Source organism: Emydura macquarii, unplaced genomic scaffold (assembly GCF_026122565.2).
Source record: "Emydura macquarii macquarii isolate MOO-44397 ecotype Brisbane River unplaced genomic scaffold, CSIRO-AGI_Emac_v2 contig_1230, whole genome shotgun sequence".
Lineage (NCBI taxonomy): Eukaryota > Metazoa > Chordata > Testudines > Chelidae > Emydura > Emydura macquarii.
In genome coordinates this window covers 8920798-8939847 of record NW_027131367.1, presented here as the reverse complement: position 1 = coordinate 8939847, position 19050 = coordinate 8920798, and the positions used below count along the sequence as shown (strand labels likewise).

General features: G+C 41.9%; 1 protein-coding gene across 1 annotated transcript in view; it reads left to right on the top strand.

The window, feature by feature from the left end:
- Positions 1-19050, top strand: part of ANKFN1 (ankyrin repeat and fibronectin type III domain containing 1) — a 231438-nt gene that overhangs the window by 138777 nt on the left and 73611 nt on the right. Inside the window, exons 4-5 of the mRNA XM_067547819.1 lie at positions 6259-6460; positions 14790-15000. Coding sequence (XP_067403920.1) covers positions 6275-6460; positions 14790-15000 — 397 coding nt within the window. The 5' untranslated portion in view covers positions 6259-6274. The remainder of the gene's footprint in view (positions 1-6258; positions 6461-14789; positions 15001-19050) is intronic.

Here is a 19050-nt window from a genome sequence, read left to right as displayed (position 1 = left end):
GAGGTTTCCAGAGGTGAAAGTCTTGAATGTATCAACCCAGTACACCACCTAGCACTTACGTGGTTAGTTTTTTTTATACGGTACTGCTGCCAGTTTAATTCTAGCAATCACCCATTTCCTTCGTGGCACATCTTCAGTTGTCCATATGTTAAAAACATAAAGATATGCCTAATGTGTAACTTCGGTGAGAATGATGCATGTTTTGCTGTGTCATCTGACATGGCTATGAAAGCTAACCTGCATTTTTTATAAAAGGAGCCTAAAGTTGTTCTTATAAAATTGCTTAGATTTTATAAAACTGCTACCAGCCAATTCAAATATCATTGAATTTGCAGTTGCTTTGAATCACAGAATCATGTGAGTTAGAGATGGAAAAGACCCCATAGATTATCAAATCCATCACCTTCACAATGCAGGATTGTTCCGTGATTTTATTTAGTCTAGTTTCCATCAGTTCCCTTGGGAGACAGCTCTCCAGTTTAATAAGATCACTCTACTAGAAAGTTTTCCGTGATATGCAGCATACATTTTCCTTTTTTCATCTCATAGCACCTTATTACATATACCCCATTGTGCTGTCCGAAATGCAGTAATCCTCTGCAGTATTTTACATTTTACAAAATATTGTACTAACATACTGATCAGGACTTCAATGAATTTGCATTGTTATTTCCAACTATTATTTGGCTGTTGTGTGCTTAGTTCATGCAATGTTTTGTGTACTTCTGTTAGTATATAAAAATAGCCTATTGAACATTAATATAGTCATTGATGACCTCAGACAGGGTCTTGTGGATATTGTACTGTAGCCACATAGAAAAGATGCTGTCACTGAATCACTGCAGTTTTTACAGCTATATTTACTCAACTTTCTCTTTGACCAATCTTTCCTTGGATAAAGAGAATTATCCTTGGGGTTATATGGTCATCAAGATGTATATTTATCATATATGCATAAATAAAAACTAATAGGTAGCTCTTGTATAGCACTCATGAAGTTCATGAGTAGATCTCAAAGCTTTTTACACATGAGCCATATATCGTTATCCCGATTGTACTGACAGGGAAAACTGAGGCACAGAGAAGTTAAAGTAACTTGCCCAGTGTCACTCAGGCCAGTGGCAGAGCAGAAAATATAACCCAGGTCTTCTGAAACCCCACTTAGTGCTCTAGCTACTGGGTAATACTGCCTTTGTATCTGCATATTGATTTTGTATTTCAGCTATTGCTAAATCATAAAAAACACCCATGTGTAATTAGAACAAGGCGGGTGAAGTAGTTATCTTTTATTGGACCAACTTCTGTTGCTGAGAGAGACAAGCTTTTGAACTACACAAAGCTCTTCTCCAGGTCTGGGAAAGATGCTAAGTGTGTCCTAGCTAAATACAAGATCGAACAGAGAATATGTGCTAACTACTTATGCTAAACTCCGGGACAGTTCAAAGCAAAGTGGCCAATAACCCCCAACCTCTCCAAGATCATCAGAAACAAGCCTCCCACTGACCAGAACCCACCCACTGAAAGTGGAAGCAGACCCTGCCAAGACAACAAGATGCAAAACCTGCAGACACCCCTCTCCACTGCTACAATGACCAAAACCCCCCACCACACACCTTTCAAGAGCCAATGCACCTTCACATGCCTCTCACAACAGGTGGTGTAACTCATCCAGTGCACTAAATGCCCCAATAATAACTAGGCGGGTATAACCAGACAATCACTGTGCTCTCGAATGAACTTTCACAAGACAAAAACACCCTATCACCTGTGGGTGAGGACTTTTTTCATGAAGCGATCCCTCTGTATCTGACCTATCAGTCCTCATCCTCAAAAGAAACCTGCACCACATTTTCAAAAGGCGAGTCTGGCAGCTTAAATTCATAACATTGCTAGACACTAAAAACCATGGTCTTAATAAAGACACTGCATTCATAGCTCATTACAACGATCTGGGATGCATAAACCCCCTTTTGTTCTATGACTACAGGGGTGATAATGGGCCACTTCACCTTGAATTGTCCCTTAGAATAAGTGCTAACTACTTACGCTAAACTATATATTTGATCTTTTTATTTAGCTGTGACACTCTGAGTACCTTTCCCAGACCTGAAGAAGAGCTCTGCAGCTTCTCTCTCTCACCAACTGAAGTGACCTTGTGCTACTTTCCCCTGGCCTCACTACCAACAGTATTAAGAAGTGATTCAATAAAGGGCCCACGTCACAGGGTGTGATGGCCCTTAGCTGGACTTAGCCCCACCTGTGACAAATTAGCTGTCTCTCAGGTGATGGCTTTGAGGCCAGGGATCAGTGATAGTGATCGGTCTCGGGTCACTTGTTTCTCAGATAAAAGGCCAATAAACAGCTCAGTTAGAGACAGACACCTGTGGCAAGAAGGTAGGCAGCCTTAAGAGATCCTGGGTCAGGGCAGGAAAAGGACCTGGAAAGGGGCCAAGCATCTGGTTTAGCTGTTTTATTTGTGTTGGGTTTAATTCTCACAACCAGAACACTCCATCCTCTGAAGAAAGGGACTGAAATTCTCCCACAGTTGGGAGCCTTATTTGATGCCCTGGCCAATGAGCTGGCTAACAGGGTATAGTTGGGGATGGTCATCCTTTCTGATAGTTGTTGTTCTGGTTTTCCATACACATAAAGCAAATGGATTCTGGTGTGTAGATGGCCTCTTTTTTTAGGTGGAAAATGTCGAAACAAGCAAGAACAAAAAGCAAATTGTTGCCTCTAGGATAGTCCTCGTTTAGTGCGAACAGGGCTACCTGGCTCTGCCTTACGGATTTAAAGAGTCAGTAAAGGGGAAATAGTCCTCAGAGTTAGATCAATGCAGCCAGTTTTCTATCTTTTTCATCAGCATCCCATAATGCTCTCTCTTCCTTTTATCTGAGCTCCTGTTTTCTGGTGGGATGTGGGGATGAGGAGACAGTGTTGCCAACTTACGATTTTACTGCAAGTCTCATAGTCTTTGGTGTTTTGCTTAAAGCCTCAGCTCCTGGAATCAAATGGTTCTGCGAGAGTTTCAGCTTTCATTTTCAAAGAATATTTCAGCTTCGTGCCCGGACAGTTTCAAAGAAAAGCTTAACAATGTGACCTGCAGATACCCTAACTGCTCCAAAACCAATGCATAAAGAAATAGACGCCCTCCAGGTATATAGTTTAAAACCTCATGATTTTTAATAAAAGCCCCTCCATTTCTTTGGAGAGGGGCTGTCTTGTGAATTTTGAATTCTTTGCGGCTAGCAGTGTTGGAGGTGCTGCGTGCATGTCGGGGGGAACGGTGGATGACTTTTGTGAGGCAGTGGGGCCCACTTGATAGGACTTGGGGGTTCTGCCCTACACCTACTGTGTGAGCATGTCACTTTATCTCTCTGTGCCTCTGTTTCTCCTCTCATCCTAGGTCTTGTCTATTTGGATGGTAAGGCCCAGATCCTCAAGAGTGTTTAGGCTTCTCACTATGTACGTGTACAGGTCCTAGCACAAGAGAGCTCCAGCTTTGGATGGGGACTCTGGGTCCTACTGTAATATAAATAATTATTAACATCTCAGTTCTCTAGGCTTCAAAGAGTTGGGGTTCCTCTAAGCAGCCAGAAGCCATGGAGGCCTCATCCTTCTCCACTGAACTTCCCCTTCCCAAAGAGGTATCCCTCCTTCACAACCTGCGGCTTTGTAGGAAGGCGTCTCCGCGGCCCACAATTTCCACCCCTCTGGGCATCTTTAAGGGGGAACAGCAGCTCTGTGCCACTGGCTTCAATAGGACCCTGCAGAGATGGACCAGGCCCTTAGCTGTTCTAGTGATGGCACAATAAAATACCCTTGGATAAATAGAACCAGTGGGCTCAGGAAAGACAGCTCCAGAGAGCCCTTCTGTGGCCCAGCAATAATTACTGCAGCATATTACGTTGAGGGGCAGGGGGGCGTTTCAGCAGTCGTACGCCAAGGTCCGACCTTTTGTGAATGTTTGCAAGGCCATTCATGTTATTGGCACATGGCGTCTGGGGCTGTATAGGAGGAGTCATACATTGAAGTCAGTGGAGTTTCACCAGGGTAAATCTGATGTGAGAGCAGATGCCCTTTGTGTTTTAATCCATTGCTCTGTGGAATATAGGAAAGCAGGTTACAAGGGGGGCGTTACAAGGAGATCTTTGCCATCACTCCGGGTGACTGAGAATAAAATTATCTTTGGTAAATTGCTGAGTGTCCTTTAAATATTTAATGACACCAGACTCAGGGATATGAAGATCTATGAGGGCCACATACCACAACCAACCATCTCTTTAAACCTATCTTAAGATGTTGGCTCATTGGAAACTCATTGAATGAATGGAAAGATTCTAAATAGGGGGTTAATGTGAACGCCCCCTGATAACCATTTTAAAAATAGTTTTACTTCCCTGCCTGCACCTTTGCTCATGTTTTCAACTAAAACTCCTGATCGAGCCTATCACTGCCTCAGCAAAGCGGCCCGCTCTGCACCTGTCGTGTGTTTGCCGTTAAAATCAGCACTTACTGACAATTTCCATATCTGGTTCCTGGAGCATTGGGGGTAGATCCTTCCACGGTGCTCCAGATGTCACCAATGTGATTCCACCATGCGGGTGGGGAAAAAAGACTTGTGGCACCTCCGCTGGGTGTTCACATCCCATGTGCTGTAGAGACCAAATTTCAGGGGGGGGTTCTCCCTTCATACCCCCATGTAGCAAGGTATGGGGGACTAGGACTCGAGTAGATCTTCCAATATATCGATCCACTGGATATTGCCCCGGTTAAGGACTATTGCAGCACCACAAAGAGTGATTCTATAGCTAGATGAGATAGAGGGGAGCTTCCAACCCAGCCTCCCCGTTCCCCGACAGAAACCCCCTTCTACTAAACCTGGCCACTCCTGTGTGTTATTTGGAGGGGTGGGGGTGAGAAAAAAAGGAGGAACATTTAGCCCTAGTTTCCTCTACTTCAAATCAGAAAAATAATTCCAGAATTTCAGGTAAATGTAGGTTTTTATTTACTTTTTTTTTTAAATTGTATAATGTTAGCAGGTTCCTTGGTCTGGTGAATGGGACACTGGCCTGGATTCTGTTCCCGCCTCTGCTATTGATCTGCTGTGTGACCTCGGGAACGGCACTATCTCTGCTTCTGTCTCATCTATTTGAACGGATCACGTTAGTGTAGCAAACCCATGTCAAATGGCTGCATTGCCTTCTCAGCTCTTTGGGGCAAGGACTGTCTTACTATGTGTTTTGTGCAGATGCAGTGAGGTGCAGTGCTTAGTGCAATGGGGCCACCATTTCAGTTCCAGCCTCTAGGCTCTACTAAAACACAGTCTAAAAATAATAATGAAAAAACAAGATAACTTCTTCTGTGCAGTCTCACCAACCTATACTCCATGGCCATCATGCTCAATGAAAGACGCTACTCGAGATCTGAGAAGGCCTGCGTTGCTTTGCATCAATTTTCGCTCATTAGCTGCAGGGATGCTGCTCACACAGAGTTCTGTTCTTCTGTTTGTACACACTGGTGTGCTGGTTTAACGAGGCAGTCTCCTTGTCACATGTCCCAATTATCTTGAGTCTCTGGGCATATGCTCGTCATTCACAGACCTTGTCTGTCTGTAGCACCTCGTTAGCCCGGGAAATGTGTGAGGTTATTTGTAAACGGACCCTTTTGTGTTCCAACTGTCTGCTTTGCCCCCAAGAGCAGCCTCAATAAGAGGATAAGAAAGTGTTTAGCAGAAGAAGCGTTATGACAATAAATGGTATGGGTCCTGATTCTGCAACCCTATTTGCTCTGGTTGAATTTAGGAACGATCGTCATCACTTTACATACATATAAGTCCCTCTTCCCAATTCTCATTTAACCCGAGCTCCCTTTTTCTCTACCAGAATTGTTCTGGATTTCCTCCCTCCGCTCCCCCCCCAATGTCACTCACTTAGTCGGTTCCCCAGGTATCAAACCCAAATTTTGGAGATCTTATTCCTCACATTGGCTGGCACTCATAGGGGTGGTCCCATTGGTGTCCGCATCATATCCCTCTCCAGCCCATTGATGTCAATGGGACTACCTCTGTGAGCAACAACTCACCAATGTAAATGATCTAAAATATGGCCATTAATATTCTTGGTGTGGGCCTGGCCTACATTTACGCAAGTCAGTCGCTGCACAAGTCTTAGCTGCGTGTGTTACGGTGATGAGCTTTGAACGGATCACGGTAGTATAGCAAACCCATGTCAAATGGCTGCATTGCCTTCTCTCTAGGAACTGCCACGTGAAAATGACACAGCAAATGCAGAACTTAAACCTTTCCCAGACGAAAAAGAACAGTGGGCCATCTTCTCCGAATGCTGCTAAGCGACTGTATCGCAACCTCTCTGAGAAGCTGAAGGGGAGCCACGCATCCTTTGATGAGGCGTATTTCAGGGCCAGATCAGACCGACTCAGTCTCCGAAAGACTTCTGTGGTAATTACTTCGTTTTTAATAAACTGTCATATTAACTGATTTCACCTTGACCTTTCTTCTCTGTTGTACTCCTTCCTTCATCTGCATTTTGTCTGTTCATGGACCAGCTTTACACACCCCTATTCCCGAGCTTATGACAAAGAGGAGTCCCACTGATGTGACGCACGTGGTAATAAGCACTATGCTTGATAACGTTTGCTCTGCAGAGCAGATATTGATTTTTCTTGCGGCTAGGTTTTGGGGGCCCCCTTACAGTTCCAGTACTTCACTCCACGAGGACTCCTCTTTAAGGAGTAAGGTACTACACAGCATGTGAAAAATGTGACAGAATCTGGCCCTAATGATACGGAAAATGTCTAGCCCATCTTGAACATATAAGAAATAATAATTTCTCTAGAGAAGGATCGTTTAATGTATGTGCCAATATCTTTAAACAGCAGAGGAAGTAACAGTCGAATATGTAACCGTTAAGTGCAAGGGTGATGTGCCCCAGATAAAAACCTAGACAGAGAGCCCAGGATCCACACACATCAAGGCTTTTGGCACTCTCCTCTGGTCATAGAGCATATCTATAGGGCTTGATTGTACACAGTGTGGAGCACTAAAGCCCCGATCCAGCACAGCACACAGGCACTTGCTTAACCAAGCGCATGACTACTCCGACTGACTTCAATGGGGCTACTGTTACACAGCCTCGTACACCACATTTTGGCATGATGTGGAGAGCTGCATAATGGGAAATAGAGCGAGACCCACTAAATTTATGTTCTCCAACCTGCTACACAGCTGGGTGACTGTAACGGCTTTTTGTCACTACTGACCTGCTCTAGGCCGAATGCTAGAGGTGAAAGTCTCTATAACCCATCCGCAATCCAGGGCCCGAGCCAACAGCCATAGAAATCAATGACAAGATTCCCACTCACCACAGTGGGCTTTGGATCAGATGCCTGCTGAGCAAGCCAATCAACCCATTGTCTGTTGTTCTCAGCGTTAGCTGTGGAAAATAGTCAGGAAACCACCAGTAAGGAGTAAAAATATGACATATCAAGGTGTTGGCTGATATGTTTTTTAATCCTAAGACTCAATGTAAAGGACGTTTGTGGTGTAGGATTTACACATTGATTTAAATCAAATTTCCAGGTAAGAGAACAGGATTTGTAGACCCTTTGCTAATCCTCTGCTAGTGAACAGTTTCCTCCTCATTCTTTTTATGCAGCACTTTCCATTCAAGAAATGTGTTGTCCTGCCACCTCCCAAAATTGCTTTATTCTTGCACTCGTGTTTGTCAAAGCAATTCCTTGCCGGAACGAGTTCAACGTTTTGCTTCCTGCTACAGAACCATACAGCCGCATTTAGAATATTGTGTCCAGTTTTGGGCCCCCCACTACAAAAAGGATGTGGACAAGTTGGAGAGAGTGCAGCGGAGGGCAACCAAAATGATTAGGGGGCTGGAGCACAGGACTTATGAGGAGAGGCTGAGGGAACTGGGCTTGTTTAGTCTGCAAAAGGGAAGAGTGAGGGGGATTTGATAGCGGCCTTTAACTACCTGAAAGGGGGTTCCAGGGAGGAGGGGGCTAGGCTGTTCTCGGTGGTGGCAGATGACCGAACAAGGAGCAACGGTCTCAAGTTGCAGGGCGGGAGGTCTAGGTTGGACATTAGGAAAAAGTTTTTTACTAGGAGGGTGGTGAAGTACTGGAATGGGTTACCTAGGGAGGTGGTGGAATCTCCATCCTTAGAGGTTTTTAAGCTGAGGCTTGACAAAGCCCTGGTTGGGATGATATAGCTGAGGTTAGTCCTGCTTTGAGCAGGGGGTTGGACTAGATGACCTCCTGAGGTCCCTTCCAACTCTAATATTCTATGATTCTATGATTCTAGTGGACTTTTCTAAAGAACCTAAAGTGAATAGCTTTGAAAAGTGGGCTATGTTTTAATCTAGCTACATAAGATTGCATTTTTAAACACACAGCACTGAATCACTATGCTGGAACATAGCTATTGCTTACAGCAAAGCAGTGCTGAGGTCCTTTTCTATAGATATATTTTTGCATCTGTGTAACACCTAAATAAATTTAATCTTGTAGAGCAACTGTTAAGGGAGGAGAAACATGAGAATTGTCCCTAAACTGCACTTGATCGCTTGGAACTGTACCTTCAGAGACTGTTTGCTCCCAGTGGTGTTTCCCCAGTGAAGAAGAATACTGTACTCCTGTAGGTGCAAATGAAGTCAGAAGGCACTTTTGAATCATTTTGATGATACCAGATGGTTTGAAGTTGAACATGTCAGTTTGTTGATATCACAGTCCTTTCTCTCATTTGAATTCCATCTCCAGGAACTGCAGGTGACTGAATAATATGGCAAATACTAAGGATAAGAGTTTGCAGAACTATTTGCATTAACTGAGGTAGTATGTAAAGATACTTCTGATTTGCAAACTGCACACTAACAGGAAGAAGGACGGTCTAGTGGCTAGAGTACTGGACTGGGACTTCAGTTTAATTCCTAGCTCAGCTGCAGATACCAAGTGCAACCAGGGGCAAGTTCCTTAATCTACTCTTTCCATTCTCTAAAATGAGAGGCAATATTTTGCTCCCTCGTGTGCAAATAAATTGTGAGGATAAAACCTGTCAATTATTGTGAGATGCTCAGATAAGATGATGAGGGCTATATAAGTACCTAAGTAGACAGAACAGATCACAATTTCCATTATTTTTTCCCTCAGTGTTCAAAACTATTAGACAATTATTTCATGCAAATGCTTTTCAGCCTATCAGTTGCTTCTGAATTGTTCACTCAGAATATTTGCAATTTGGCCTCCACTGTTTCGATTGGATGCAGACAGGAGGTTACCAGACATGCTGTGCTCCTTGTCTAGATGAGTGCAACTCTGCATCAGGTTTTCTGTGTGATTATGAACTTTCATAGTTGCATTTTGGGTTAAACTAATGTAGGCCCCAATTCAGGAAAGCACTTAAGCACATGCTTAGGCCCATCTCTGTTCAGTAAAGAATTTAGGGCCCATTTGCAGTGGTATTTAGGCAACTAAAGATATAGAGAGGAGCCTAGTATGATTTTTGAGCAGCACCTATGTAAATCTCATGGGCACTTATTGGCATCTTTAGGCCTAAATACCTTTGAAAATGTGACCCGTTAGCCTTTGTTTAACTTTAAGCATATGTTTAAGTCTCATGAAAGTCAACAGGAGTTAGACATACACTTAAATTTAAGCATGTGCTTAATTGCTTTGAGGAATAGGGAAAGTTTGCTGAATTGAGGCTTTATTGAGGCTGAATTAAAAAAAAAAAAATCCCATCAAAGTTCCCCAATAATTTTTTTGCAGTATTCACCCAGAACTGGTTTTAGGTTCAGCAGCTGTATAGCACCCAGTCTGCTGTCTGATACCATACGTATAAACATATTATACATTGGAATAAGAAAGGGCCAAATTCTGCTGTCAATTACAGACTCGAAATCCAGAGTAACACCCCTGAATTCAGTTCAGCTACATGATTCAGACTGCACAATTTCCACCAAATCATAAAGCCATATTAATTTTTCTGCTTGTTCCTAATGCAAGGATTGCCTCTAAATGATGCAATGTCCATAAGACTGATTTTGAGCTTAGAATGTAACAGGAAAGACACAGTAAGTTGATGATAATATTTGGTGCTTAAATAGTTCTCCATAAAAACTAACTATATAATGTTCATTGTACTGGTATTGTTATTGGATGAACATGCAAATGTTTCTGATGCTTTTTCTGAAATTCATTTTGAATTTTGCTTTCTGTTAATGTATGTGACAGTAAAAGGGAGGGCTCAAACATTCGCAGAAAATGAACTTGAGGAGGGTGCAAACTTGACTGAAATGAATTTATTTTAATGTCCAAACATTTAGGGAAAAACAAAAGTGGCATTATTTTCCAGCTGTAATTTTTAATATAAAGGGGGTTTCTGTAGGATATAGATGATGGTTCTCCATCCTTAGTCATAAAGCTCAGGGAGCAAAGGAGTATAGTCCTTTTGCTCTTCTTATCTGGAATGTTAATGACCCAATTTAAAACACATTAAATGTGCCTAGATAGCATAGAGCTATTAAATACATGTAATTATATCTAATTTCCATTGACTTCAATGGGAGTTGAAGACAATCCACATGTTTCAGGATCTTGCCACTAAGGAATATGTTTTCTCTTTTCTAAACAAAGAGTTTTATCGTCTAAGGTGGGAGGGGATCCCCACAAAACACATGGAGGAAGTGCTGAGTTCTAATATCAGAGTGATCCAAAATCAAGTATTAGAAATGCAGGAGAGCAGATGTGTGGAGTGCAAGGCAACTGCTGCATTGCAGTAAAAATTTCTTTCATTTTAGGCTTTGCCTTATAATTGAGAAATATGTGACAGGATCTTTTCTTACATTTATTTTAGGTGTGCCCCCATCAGTGACAGTTTGCCTTTAAAACCTTTCAAGTTATGTTTTAGATAATTCTAGATTAGATTAGATTTAGATGATAATCTGTAGCCATCTGTCTAACTATCTGCCATTCCTTCATCTATCATTTTAAATTTTTTCTCTTGCATCCATCCCACTAATATCAAAGCACTTGGTAGATATATGAAATCTGACTCTTAGAATTCCTTATATTAAATACAAGGAGAATTAATTAGAGGATCATTATCATGAGTTTCTTTCCTGAGTAATATTTATACAATGGAGTTGCTTGAAAATCTGCAGAGAGAAATGTTTATCTCTCGGTTTTGTGTCTTGGTCTTCCAAGATAAAACATGCAAAAAGACCTATTTTGAAAGTAACAGGTGTGATCTATTATATAACCTCTGTAGAGACGCTTGGAAAGTCTAATACAAATGTGTTTGGTTTGTTGTAGATGAGGTGAAATGAAACTGGTGAAAATTTTGGTTAAAGACTATTTTAAATACTGCTAATCTCTATTCAGGTGGACCACCACATTTAGTATATCATGATAGAACAGGTTACAATGGCTGCCTTTTAAAACGTGTAGATAACATCATCTGAGTAGCTGCAATATTTCTTGTATTTCCCATGTTGAGCAATGTCCATGTTTTCTCTAAGCAGAAGGTGCTCTGTGTCGTTACATTGTTTCCAATAAAGTTATTGTATATGGATCAAGGTAGTTTTGTGCTTGTTCAGAACATCATAGCTGGAGATGATCAAAAAATGTTCCGACAGAACCCTTTTTCCATCTGAAAATGCCATTTCGTTGAAAACTAAACCTTGTGCTGGAACAAGCAGGTTTCAACAATGGTTTGTTTTTAAAAAGACAAAACTTTGAAACCAAGTGTTTCCATAAGGTCAAAACATTAGGAACATCTTGATTTTTTTTTCCATTTCAATATTTACACTATAAATTATAATATAAATTTTTTTTCAAAAAGTTGAAACGGGAATGAAACGTTTCAGCTGACCCATAACAAACAAAATTTGAAAATGTTGCTGTGTGAAATGTCTTTGTTGTTTTGTGTTTGTTCTGCTTCACAGCTCATATCTATTGATCTGGAGTTGGGGATCTCATCCTAGGACATAGCATATATCACAGAGCCTACCACAGAATGTGGAACAAATAGTGGTGTATTAATACCACAATACCATTGACAGGTGTTAAAGATCCTCTAGCAGAACTGTCTGGAAAAGCTAGTATAGGGCTAATGTTTGGGTGCCCAACTCGAGACACTTTGGGCCTGTTTCTCAGAAGTGCAAATCACCCGCAGCTTCAGCTGAATTCCATGTCAGCTGTGGATACTCAGCAACTCTGAAAATTGGCCCCCCTTGGTCCCAAGTCAGGCACCCCAGAATTGAAGACACACTGGAGAATATAAGTCATTTCATCTGCTGCACTGCGCCTGGCTCTGTCCAATGTTATCAGAGCTTCCCTTTCACAGGCAATAATTATTTTCTTCTAGAGGTCCACAGATGCCTCCTGGGAGTCTTCATAATCCCTTCATTTATCCCCTTACATCCCTCCCACGCTCCCCAAGGCCCCTTCCTGCAGCAATGAGGGCCTGAACACAGAGTTCAGCAATGCTTCTCCTTCAATAGGCCAAGTGGGATTGCTAGAGAGTGTGCTGGGCAGACTGCCGCTGTAACATTTCCGCCTCCAGCAGTGAGGGAGAGCCACGCTTCAGCCCTGACTCTACAGCTCTCTCTCACTGTCATCAAAGTATTTCTTTAACACTCCCATACGTCCACCCAAATCGTAGCTCCCTTCTATGGCTGCATGCTGAGCTCTCTCTGCACAGCTGAGCTGCTTGCTTCTAATAATTCACTTTTAAAAGAAGAAAGCTATTGGGTAATTATCACAAAGGGACACTGAAAGGGAATTTAAAGTAACTTGGCAAATAACATGTCACCACTCTAGAGCACTAGAAGGATGCTTTCATAAACAAAAACCCTGCAGGCCATGTGAGCTTCCTGCACCTGCTTCTCCCCAGCTCAATTAAGGAGTGATATGTTTCTTTGCATCCTACCCACTCTTCCTTTATCTCTCCTCCTAGTTCATATATCTGTTGTTGATGGGAAAGAGGGCCCTGATTGTTCTTTTCTAGCCTAGAATAGTGGAGAAGATGCTAATAATACATTTTTCAGGTGCTCACCCACTCAATCTGCATTTTCTGAGTACCACACAGATGCACGTATTTGGTTACTTGCCAATCTTTTGGAAGTATCCAGGCAGTTAATCTGCTTCAGTCCCATCCCCTCTTCTTACCTAATGACGACAAGCTTCACTGTGTTTCAAGCCCTCTTCTAGTCGCAGTTTTGCTCTGGAAGCTGAATATGAAATGATCAGGTATTTAAAAATGACCTATGGCTTGTCTTCACTACAACAGTTGGCTGGAGTCGGTACGCTCAAGTTATTGCACTCGAGCTAACCTACCCTCGCTCAAGTGAGACTGACTTTACTGCAGAGCCATAGGCGAGTTGCACAGAGGGATTGCATTAGCAGCCACCGAGTCGTTGTGGGTATGGCTATAATGCAAAGTTATTCCAGATGGTTGGCACGTGTGTCAGCCGGGCCACAGTGTTAGCATTTCCCCAGCAAAGCCCTACCTGCATTACTGTATCCTCACTGTTTCTGCTGTCACTCATGTGTCTCCGGGGGCATATCCCATGGTTCTTTGTGCTGAGGCAGTCTAGGATTCTTTCCCCGTCAATTCTGTCAGTGGTGGGAGAATTTGTCTGTCCCTCAGGGGGAATTATGGGAAGGACATTGGAGGACAAGTGGCACTTGAGTGATCTTGCTTGACTCCTCACTGCAAAGTGGGTGGATTCTAGCCTGAGCTAAAGAACAGTTTGGATTTTATCCCATACCCTCAGCTGGGCAAGCAAGCACAGGTTCAAAGCACAAATAAGCACATGCTTGGAGGTTTTGTGTGTGGACAGTAGAGGGATGTGGGCAACAGTGTGTGCATGGGCTAAGACTACAGTGTAGATGTACCATTTAACTTGAGTGAGAGATTTTTTTGTGTGTGTTGATGGGAGTCAGGTTATAGGCAAAACTTGAGTTATAATTCCAGGCTAAGCAGTAAAGACAAGCCAGCTATGCTGCTAGCATGCAGAGATCCCTGCCTACCATGCTGACCAATATGATCTCTCTTTTTCTTTTTTTACTCTCCTATCAGTCTATATCCATTTATTGTCTCTTGTCTTGTAATTACAGTGGAAGTCCCTTGGGGCAGGGATCGCCTTTTTTGTTGTTTTTTGTTCAGCGCCTAGCACAGAGGGGTCCTGCTTCATGACTAGGGCTTTTTGGTACTATGGAAGAATAAATAAATCCTGAAGTGTTCAGAATTTATGAGCAATTTCAGAATGCGTGCCTGCTACCAGCTCATGATAGAGCTGTGAAAAGCTTTTGGAGTTTTGCTTTATTTTAGTTGGATTTTGATTACCTGGGGTTACACCTCCCCAGTTTTTTGCTTTGAGTCGTGGAGTCTGAACAAACTCAGCATCAAACCCTTGGCCAAAACCACAAACTTTCACTCAGTTTCACATCTAAACCAGAAAAGATCATTTCTCTGGCTTGGTTTCAGGATAAACCTGCAAATCAGCTCAGATTTGCTTTGGAAGGTTTGTGAATGTCATTGAACCTTCCAACATACCTGACCTAAGTTCAACTGTATAATGAAGCAATGGGAGATGGGTTTTGTTGAAAATAATTTGCACATCCCCAGCAGATGCTAAACTACTGGTAGGGCCCTTCCTGTAGTCTTTTTGCTTGGGCTGTAGGACTGGGCCAAGGCTCACTCTAACAGGGTACAAAATAAATTGTAACTAATTTCTGCTGTTGCTGATATACAGAATTTCCAGTGCAATGAAGCTATGTTTGAGGCCGTGGAACAGCAAGATTTGGACACGGTTCAGATTCTCCTCTATCAATATACGCCAGAGGAGCTGGATCTAAACACACCAAATAGTGAGGGATTAACTCCCTTGGACATTGCTATCCTGACAAACAATGTGCCTATCGCTAGGATCCTTCTGAGGCTTGGCGCGAAGGAAAGCCCACACTGTAAGTATAGCAGAATCCAAATTGCATTGCTTTAAATAATCCACGCTAAGGGCTTCATCTTGCTCTGGGAGGTTTAATTAAATTACATAAACTAGACAAGTCAGTCCACTTTTGTTTTTAAGATGAATACAAGCAGCAGTGGCACCACGACAACCAGAGACAGTTGCAGGAGTATTTGTTTACTGAGCCACAAGCTCAGCAGGTTTTTCCTGTCTCGTGTGTCAGCCACGGGAGTGCAGCCTACCAACCAAGCAAATCCCAACCTCGAGACTTGCTTTAAATGGATCCGGGGACAAAGTTAGCTGTTTGCTGGGTGCCATAATGAGGCAACGCACCAGAATAATATGCGAGCGGCCTCAGTAATGTCCAGACGTAGTTGCTCACTTTTGCTGGTTCTGTGTGTCTCACAGGAGTCTACATAGGTATAGCTGTGTAGACACATGAAGACATATGTATTCCATGTAGGCACAGGATCCATATTTATCAGTGATATTGTTATGGTAGTAGCTATTGTGAGACAGCCCCGTGCACACTAGAATTTACACTCCTCGAGTGCAAACTGATGCACAGTGTAGACAAGACCTTAGTCGATGGTAGTTTATATGATGCTATAGGTTAGGCATCATTAAATACTTGACAATTACCAATACAGTAGCAGAAGTTATCTTGGTATTTTCAGTAATCTCCATCATAAGGATTAGTTTTATGTTTTGAGGCTTGTTTAACTCTTCCTTTTAAAGCTCTCTGGGATGAAAGGTGCATAGCAAAAAGCAGCATCTCTGAACTGACTGCATCCTATCTCTCAATGAGTCACACTGCTCTATGGGCCTGTCTGCTTTAGGTATGTTGTTTAAAAATGTCCCACTGCTGCTAAAACCGGTTCAGGGGCACTAGTGTTAGTAACATTGGAAGCCCTCGTGTAAATATACCAAGCCAAGTGGCCAATTAATCATTTACTTGTCTTTCAATAGAGACAAGATGTCTTTCTAAAGTATATGCTATAGTTCAACTCTACGTAGGGCTTTTGATTTTAGGTTTTAACCAATAAACAGCTATAAAACACACCCCAATGTAAAAAAAAAAAAAGGAAAAAAAGAAGAAATTAGTGTTTAAACACCCGAAAAAATACTGAAATGGTCACTCAGTTCATGCTGACTTCCCCTCTTTCCCAGTGCAGATTGTTTACGTAGTCAATGTCCCTGCTCCCTGATTTGTATCTAACATTCATTTATGCTGAGTACTTCCAATCTGCCTCAACTACTGAGTGCAGCAAATTCCTACATTCCAATGGACATTGCGTAGACAGGGAGAACTGTACATGCATACAGGATTTACAACAGTCCTGCATTACAGATTGTGAATGCAATTAAAAAATTATTAAAAAATTTTAAAATCCATTTTCCTTGAAGATGGAAATGCCTGTTCTTGACTTCATAAACATTGTACTTTTTTACTACATTGGGATATTAATGTGATGGGAAAGGTCACAATTTCTTTAGATAACGGTAAGTGTATGTTTATTATTTTATCTTTTTATTAAATATTAGCCGCTATTTATGGAAAATATGTATTGTAAAAAATGTCGGCCTCGTGCTAGGGGGAAGTATATGAAATGCACTAAATGCTAAACCAGGGAACCATAACAAAGATATAAAGTTTAAACTAACGTGTAAGTCATTTTTAATACAAAAAATAAAAATTAAAGTAGATCTATCACTTTTACTTTTTTACTTTTACTATTTTATGGTAGAATTTTGTGATGTACCCCCCAAAAATCTTCTAAGGACAGTATATATAAAGTGAAAACCCCCATTGTTTGCACATCAACATAGAACTCAAGTTGCTAAAAAATGAACTGCGAAAAATGAAATTAATACTGAAAAACAGAAGCCCTAACAATAAATTACTGGACTCAATCCTGTTCAGTTACCTGGCCAGGGTTATGCAGGAGGTCAACTTAGATCAGTTGGTCTGGCCTTAAACTCTATAGATTTAGGGTCAGATTTTGTTAGCTATTTAGGAACCTATAATTGTAGATAGGTGCTGGTGGGATTTTCAAAAGTGCTTAGGTGCCTAACTCCCATTGGGCACCCAGTAGGTGTCTTGCTGCATTTTAGGCAGCTAAATAGCTTTAAAAATCTGGCTCCTAATTCCTATTTACACCATGGCCCATTTATGCCATTCAGCCAGTATAAAAGAGCCTCAGGGAAAATGAGAATCAGGCCTTCTAAATGTATAAGAGGGGCTACCATCTGCTGGCAGGGTTAACAGAGCTAAATAACTATGTTAAAAGCGACTGCCACAGCCAGCACCCCATCCACTCTGGGGCCATTTAACATTATTAACGCCGGTGGAGCTGAACTGATGTGAGCAACAGTGGGAAATCTTTAGGCAATATGTAGTCAGTAATATGAAGATCATGGGTCCTTAATGGCAGAGAGTATAGGAAACAAGAAGATGGACTATTATGTCTATGGAAGAATTGGAAGATTATTCTGGTCCATGCCATGACATCCCGACGAGGTAGCAAGGAGTGCAGAGGTGTGCCACTGAATGTATTTTCAAGCCATTGCCAGTACCTCAGGCGTTAATTCCCAATCTTCTGTTGAGCCAACAGTCCCATTAAAATCAGATTACCACAGGCTTAGGCCCGACCCAGGGCACAATGGGGTGAATGGGAGACTTTCCATTCTCTTGGATGGGCTTTGGGCCAGGCAATGTGACAGCCCAGTAGCAATGAGCTGGTGGGATGGCATCAGTAAATCTACGGTAACGACACCAATGAAAACTCTGCCCAGAATACACCGCCTCACTATACTGGACCACCAGTAGCACTTACTGTGGTTATAAAACTATCCTTTGTCTTCCTTCGTGGGACGGGGGGGGACGACTAAACCAAGTCAATTAATCAACTTTAAACCATGACACAAACTCTGACGCCTTACTTTTGGCTAAAAATACACAAATACATAGGAATTTGTTTTGAACTGTCAGTGCATATATTTAGGACATTCCCAGCAAGACTATAATGAGACCGTGTGTGAAGGGTTCAGACACAGCAGACTGTGTCATTAATTTGAAGTTAGTTAAATTAACAACATTTAGTACTGGCATGTCAATGTCAGTGCTCCAGGAAATTGCACCTTGAGGCTAGTCACATTGCCAATTTTTCACTGGAGAGTGTGTGTGAGTGCGTGTGTGAGTGTGTGTGTGTGTGTGTTGTTGGGATTTTTTGCCAGACCCTCAGTGTTGGTACAATTTTATTGCTTTTCTATGTCCACAACACTTATATTATCATTTATTCTGGCCTCCTTTAACCTTCCCAGGAGATTTTTTGCATAGTGTAGCTGCTCAGTGAAAAGAGGGTTTTTTTTTTTTTTTTTTTGCTTTATATTTATTTGTTTATTTTTCTGTCATGGTTCATGACTGAGGCTTTAAAAAAAAAGTGTGACAGCATTTAGAGTACATGATTGACTGCTGAAGCAACATTCATTAACCATGACAAATCTAGAGGAAAACACAGTCTTGAGTGTTCTAAACAGCAGTAAAAAAAAAAAAGACTAAACTAATTTTTCATTGACCTCATCTGTAAATAAATGCAGTCTGATGGCGAGCAGGGGCAATCATAAATTAGTATTCATTTCCTGTAATTAATGCAAACATGCCTATGAACACAGAGAATATGAATATATAACCACCTCATTTCCATTTCAAAATATACCCACCAAATTTCCACTTCACTTATCTTGATTTTCAGTTCTTCTGGTTGAAATAATGGTCCAGGCTTTCTAAATAAAAACCAAATCGTTCGGGTTCTGTCCTGGAGGATCTAAAGTCACTGCTTGAAAGTGAAAATCAAAATGTCGTGTTCAATGCTCGAAGCAAAGGTTTTCAGCACCTCTGTATTTGTCTCCCTTGTTTGAAGCTGGCGGTAATCGCTCTCTGTTTGCCCTTATTCTGCCGCCGTTCCACACTTCACGGCCCCTCCACCTTGCTTCCTATATTTAGCCTGCTCTGTTAGAGTGAAATCCACTCCACCTGCACCACTCT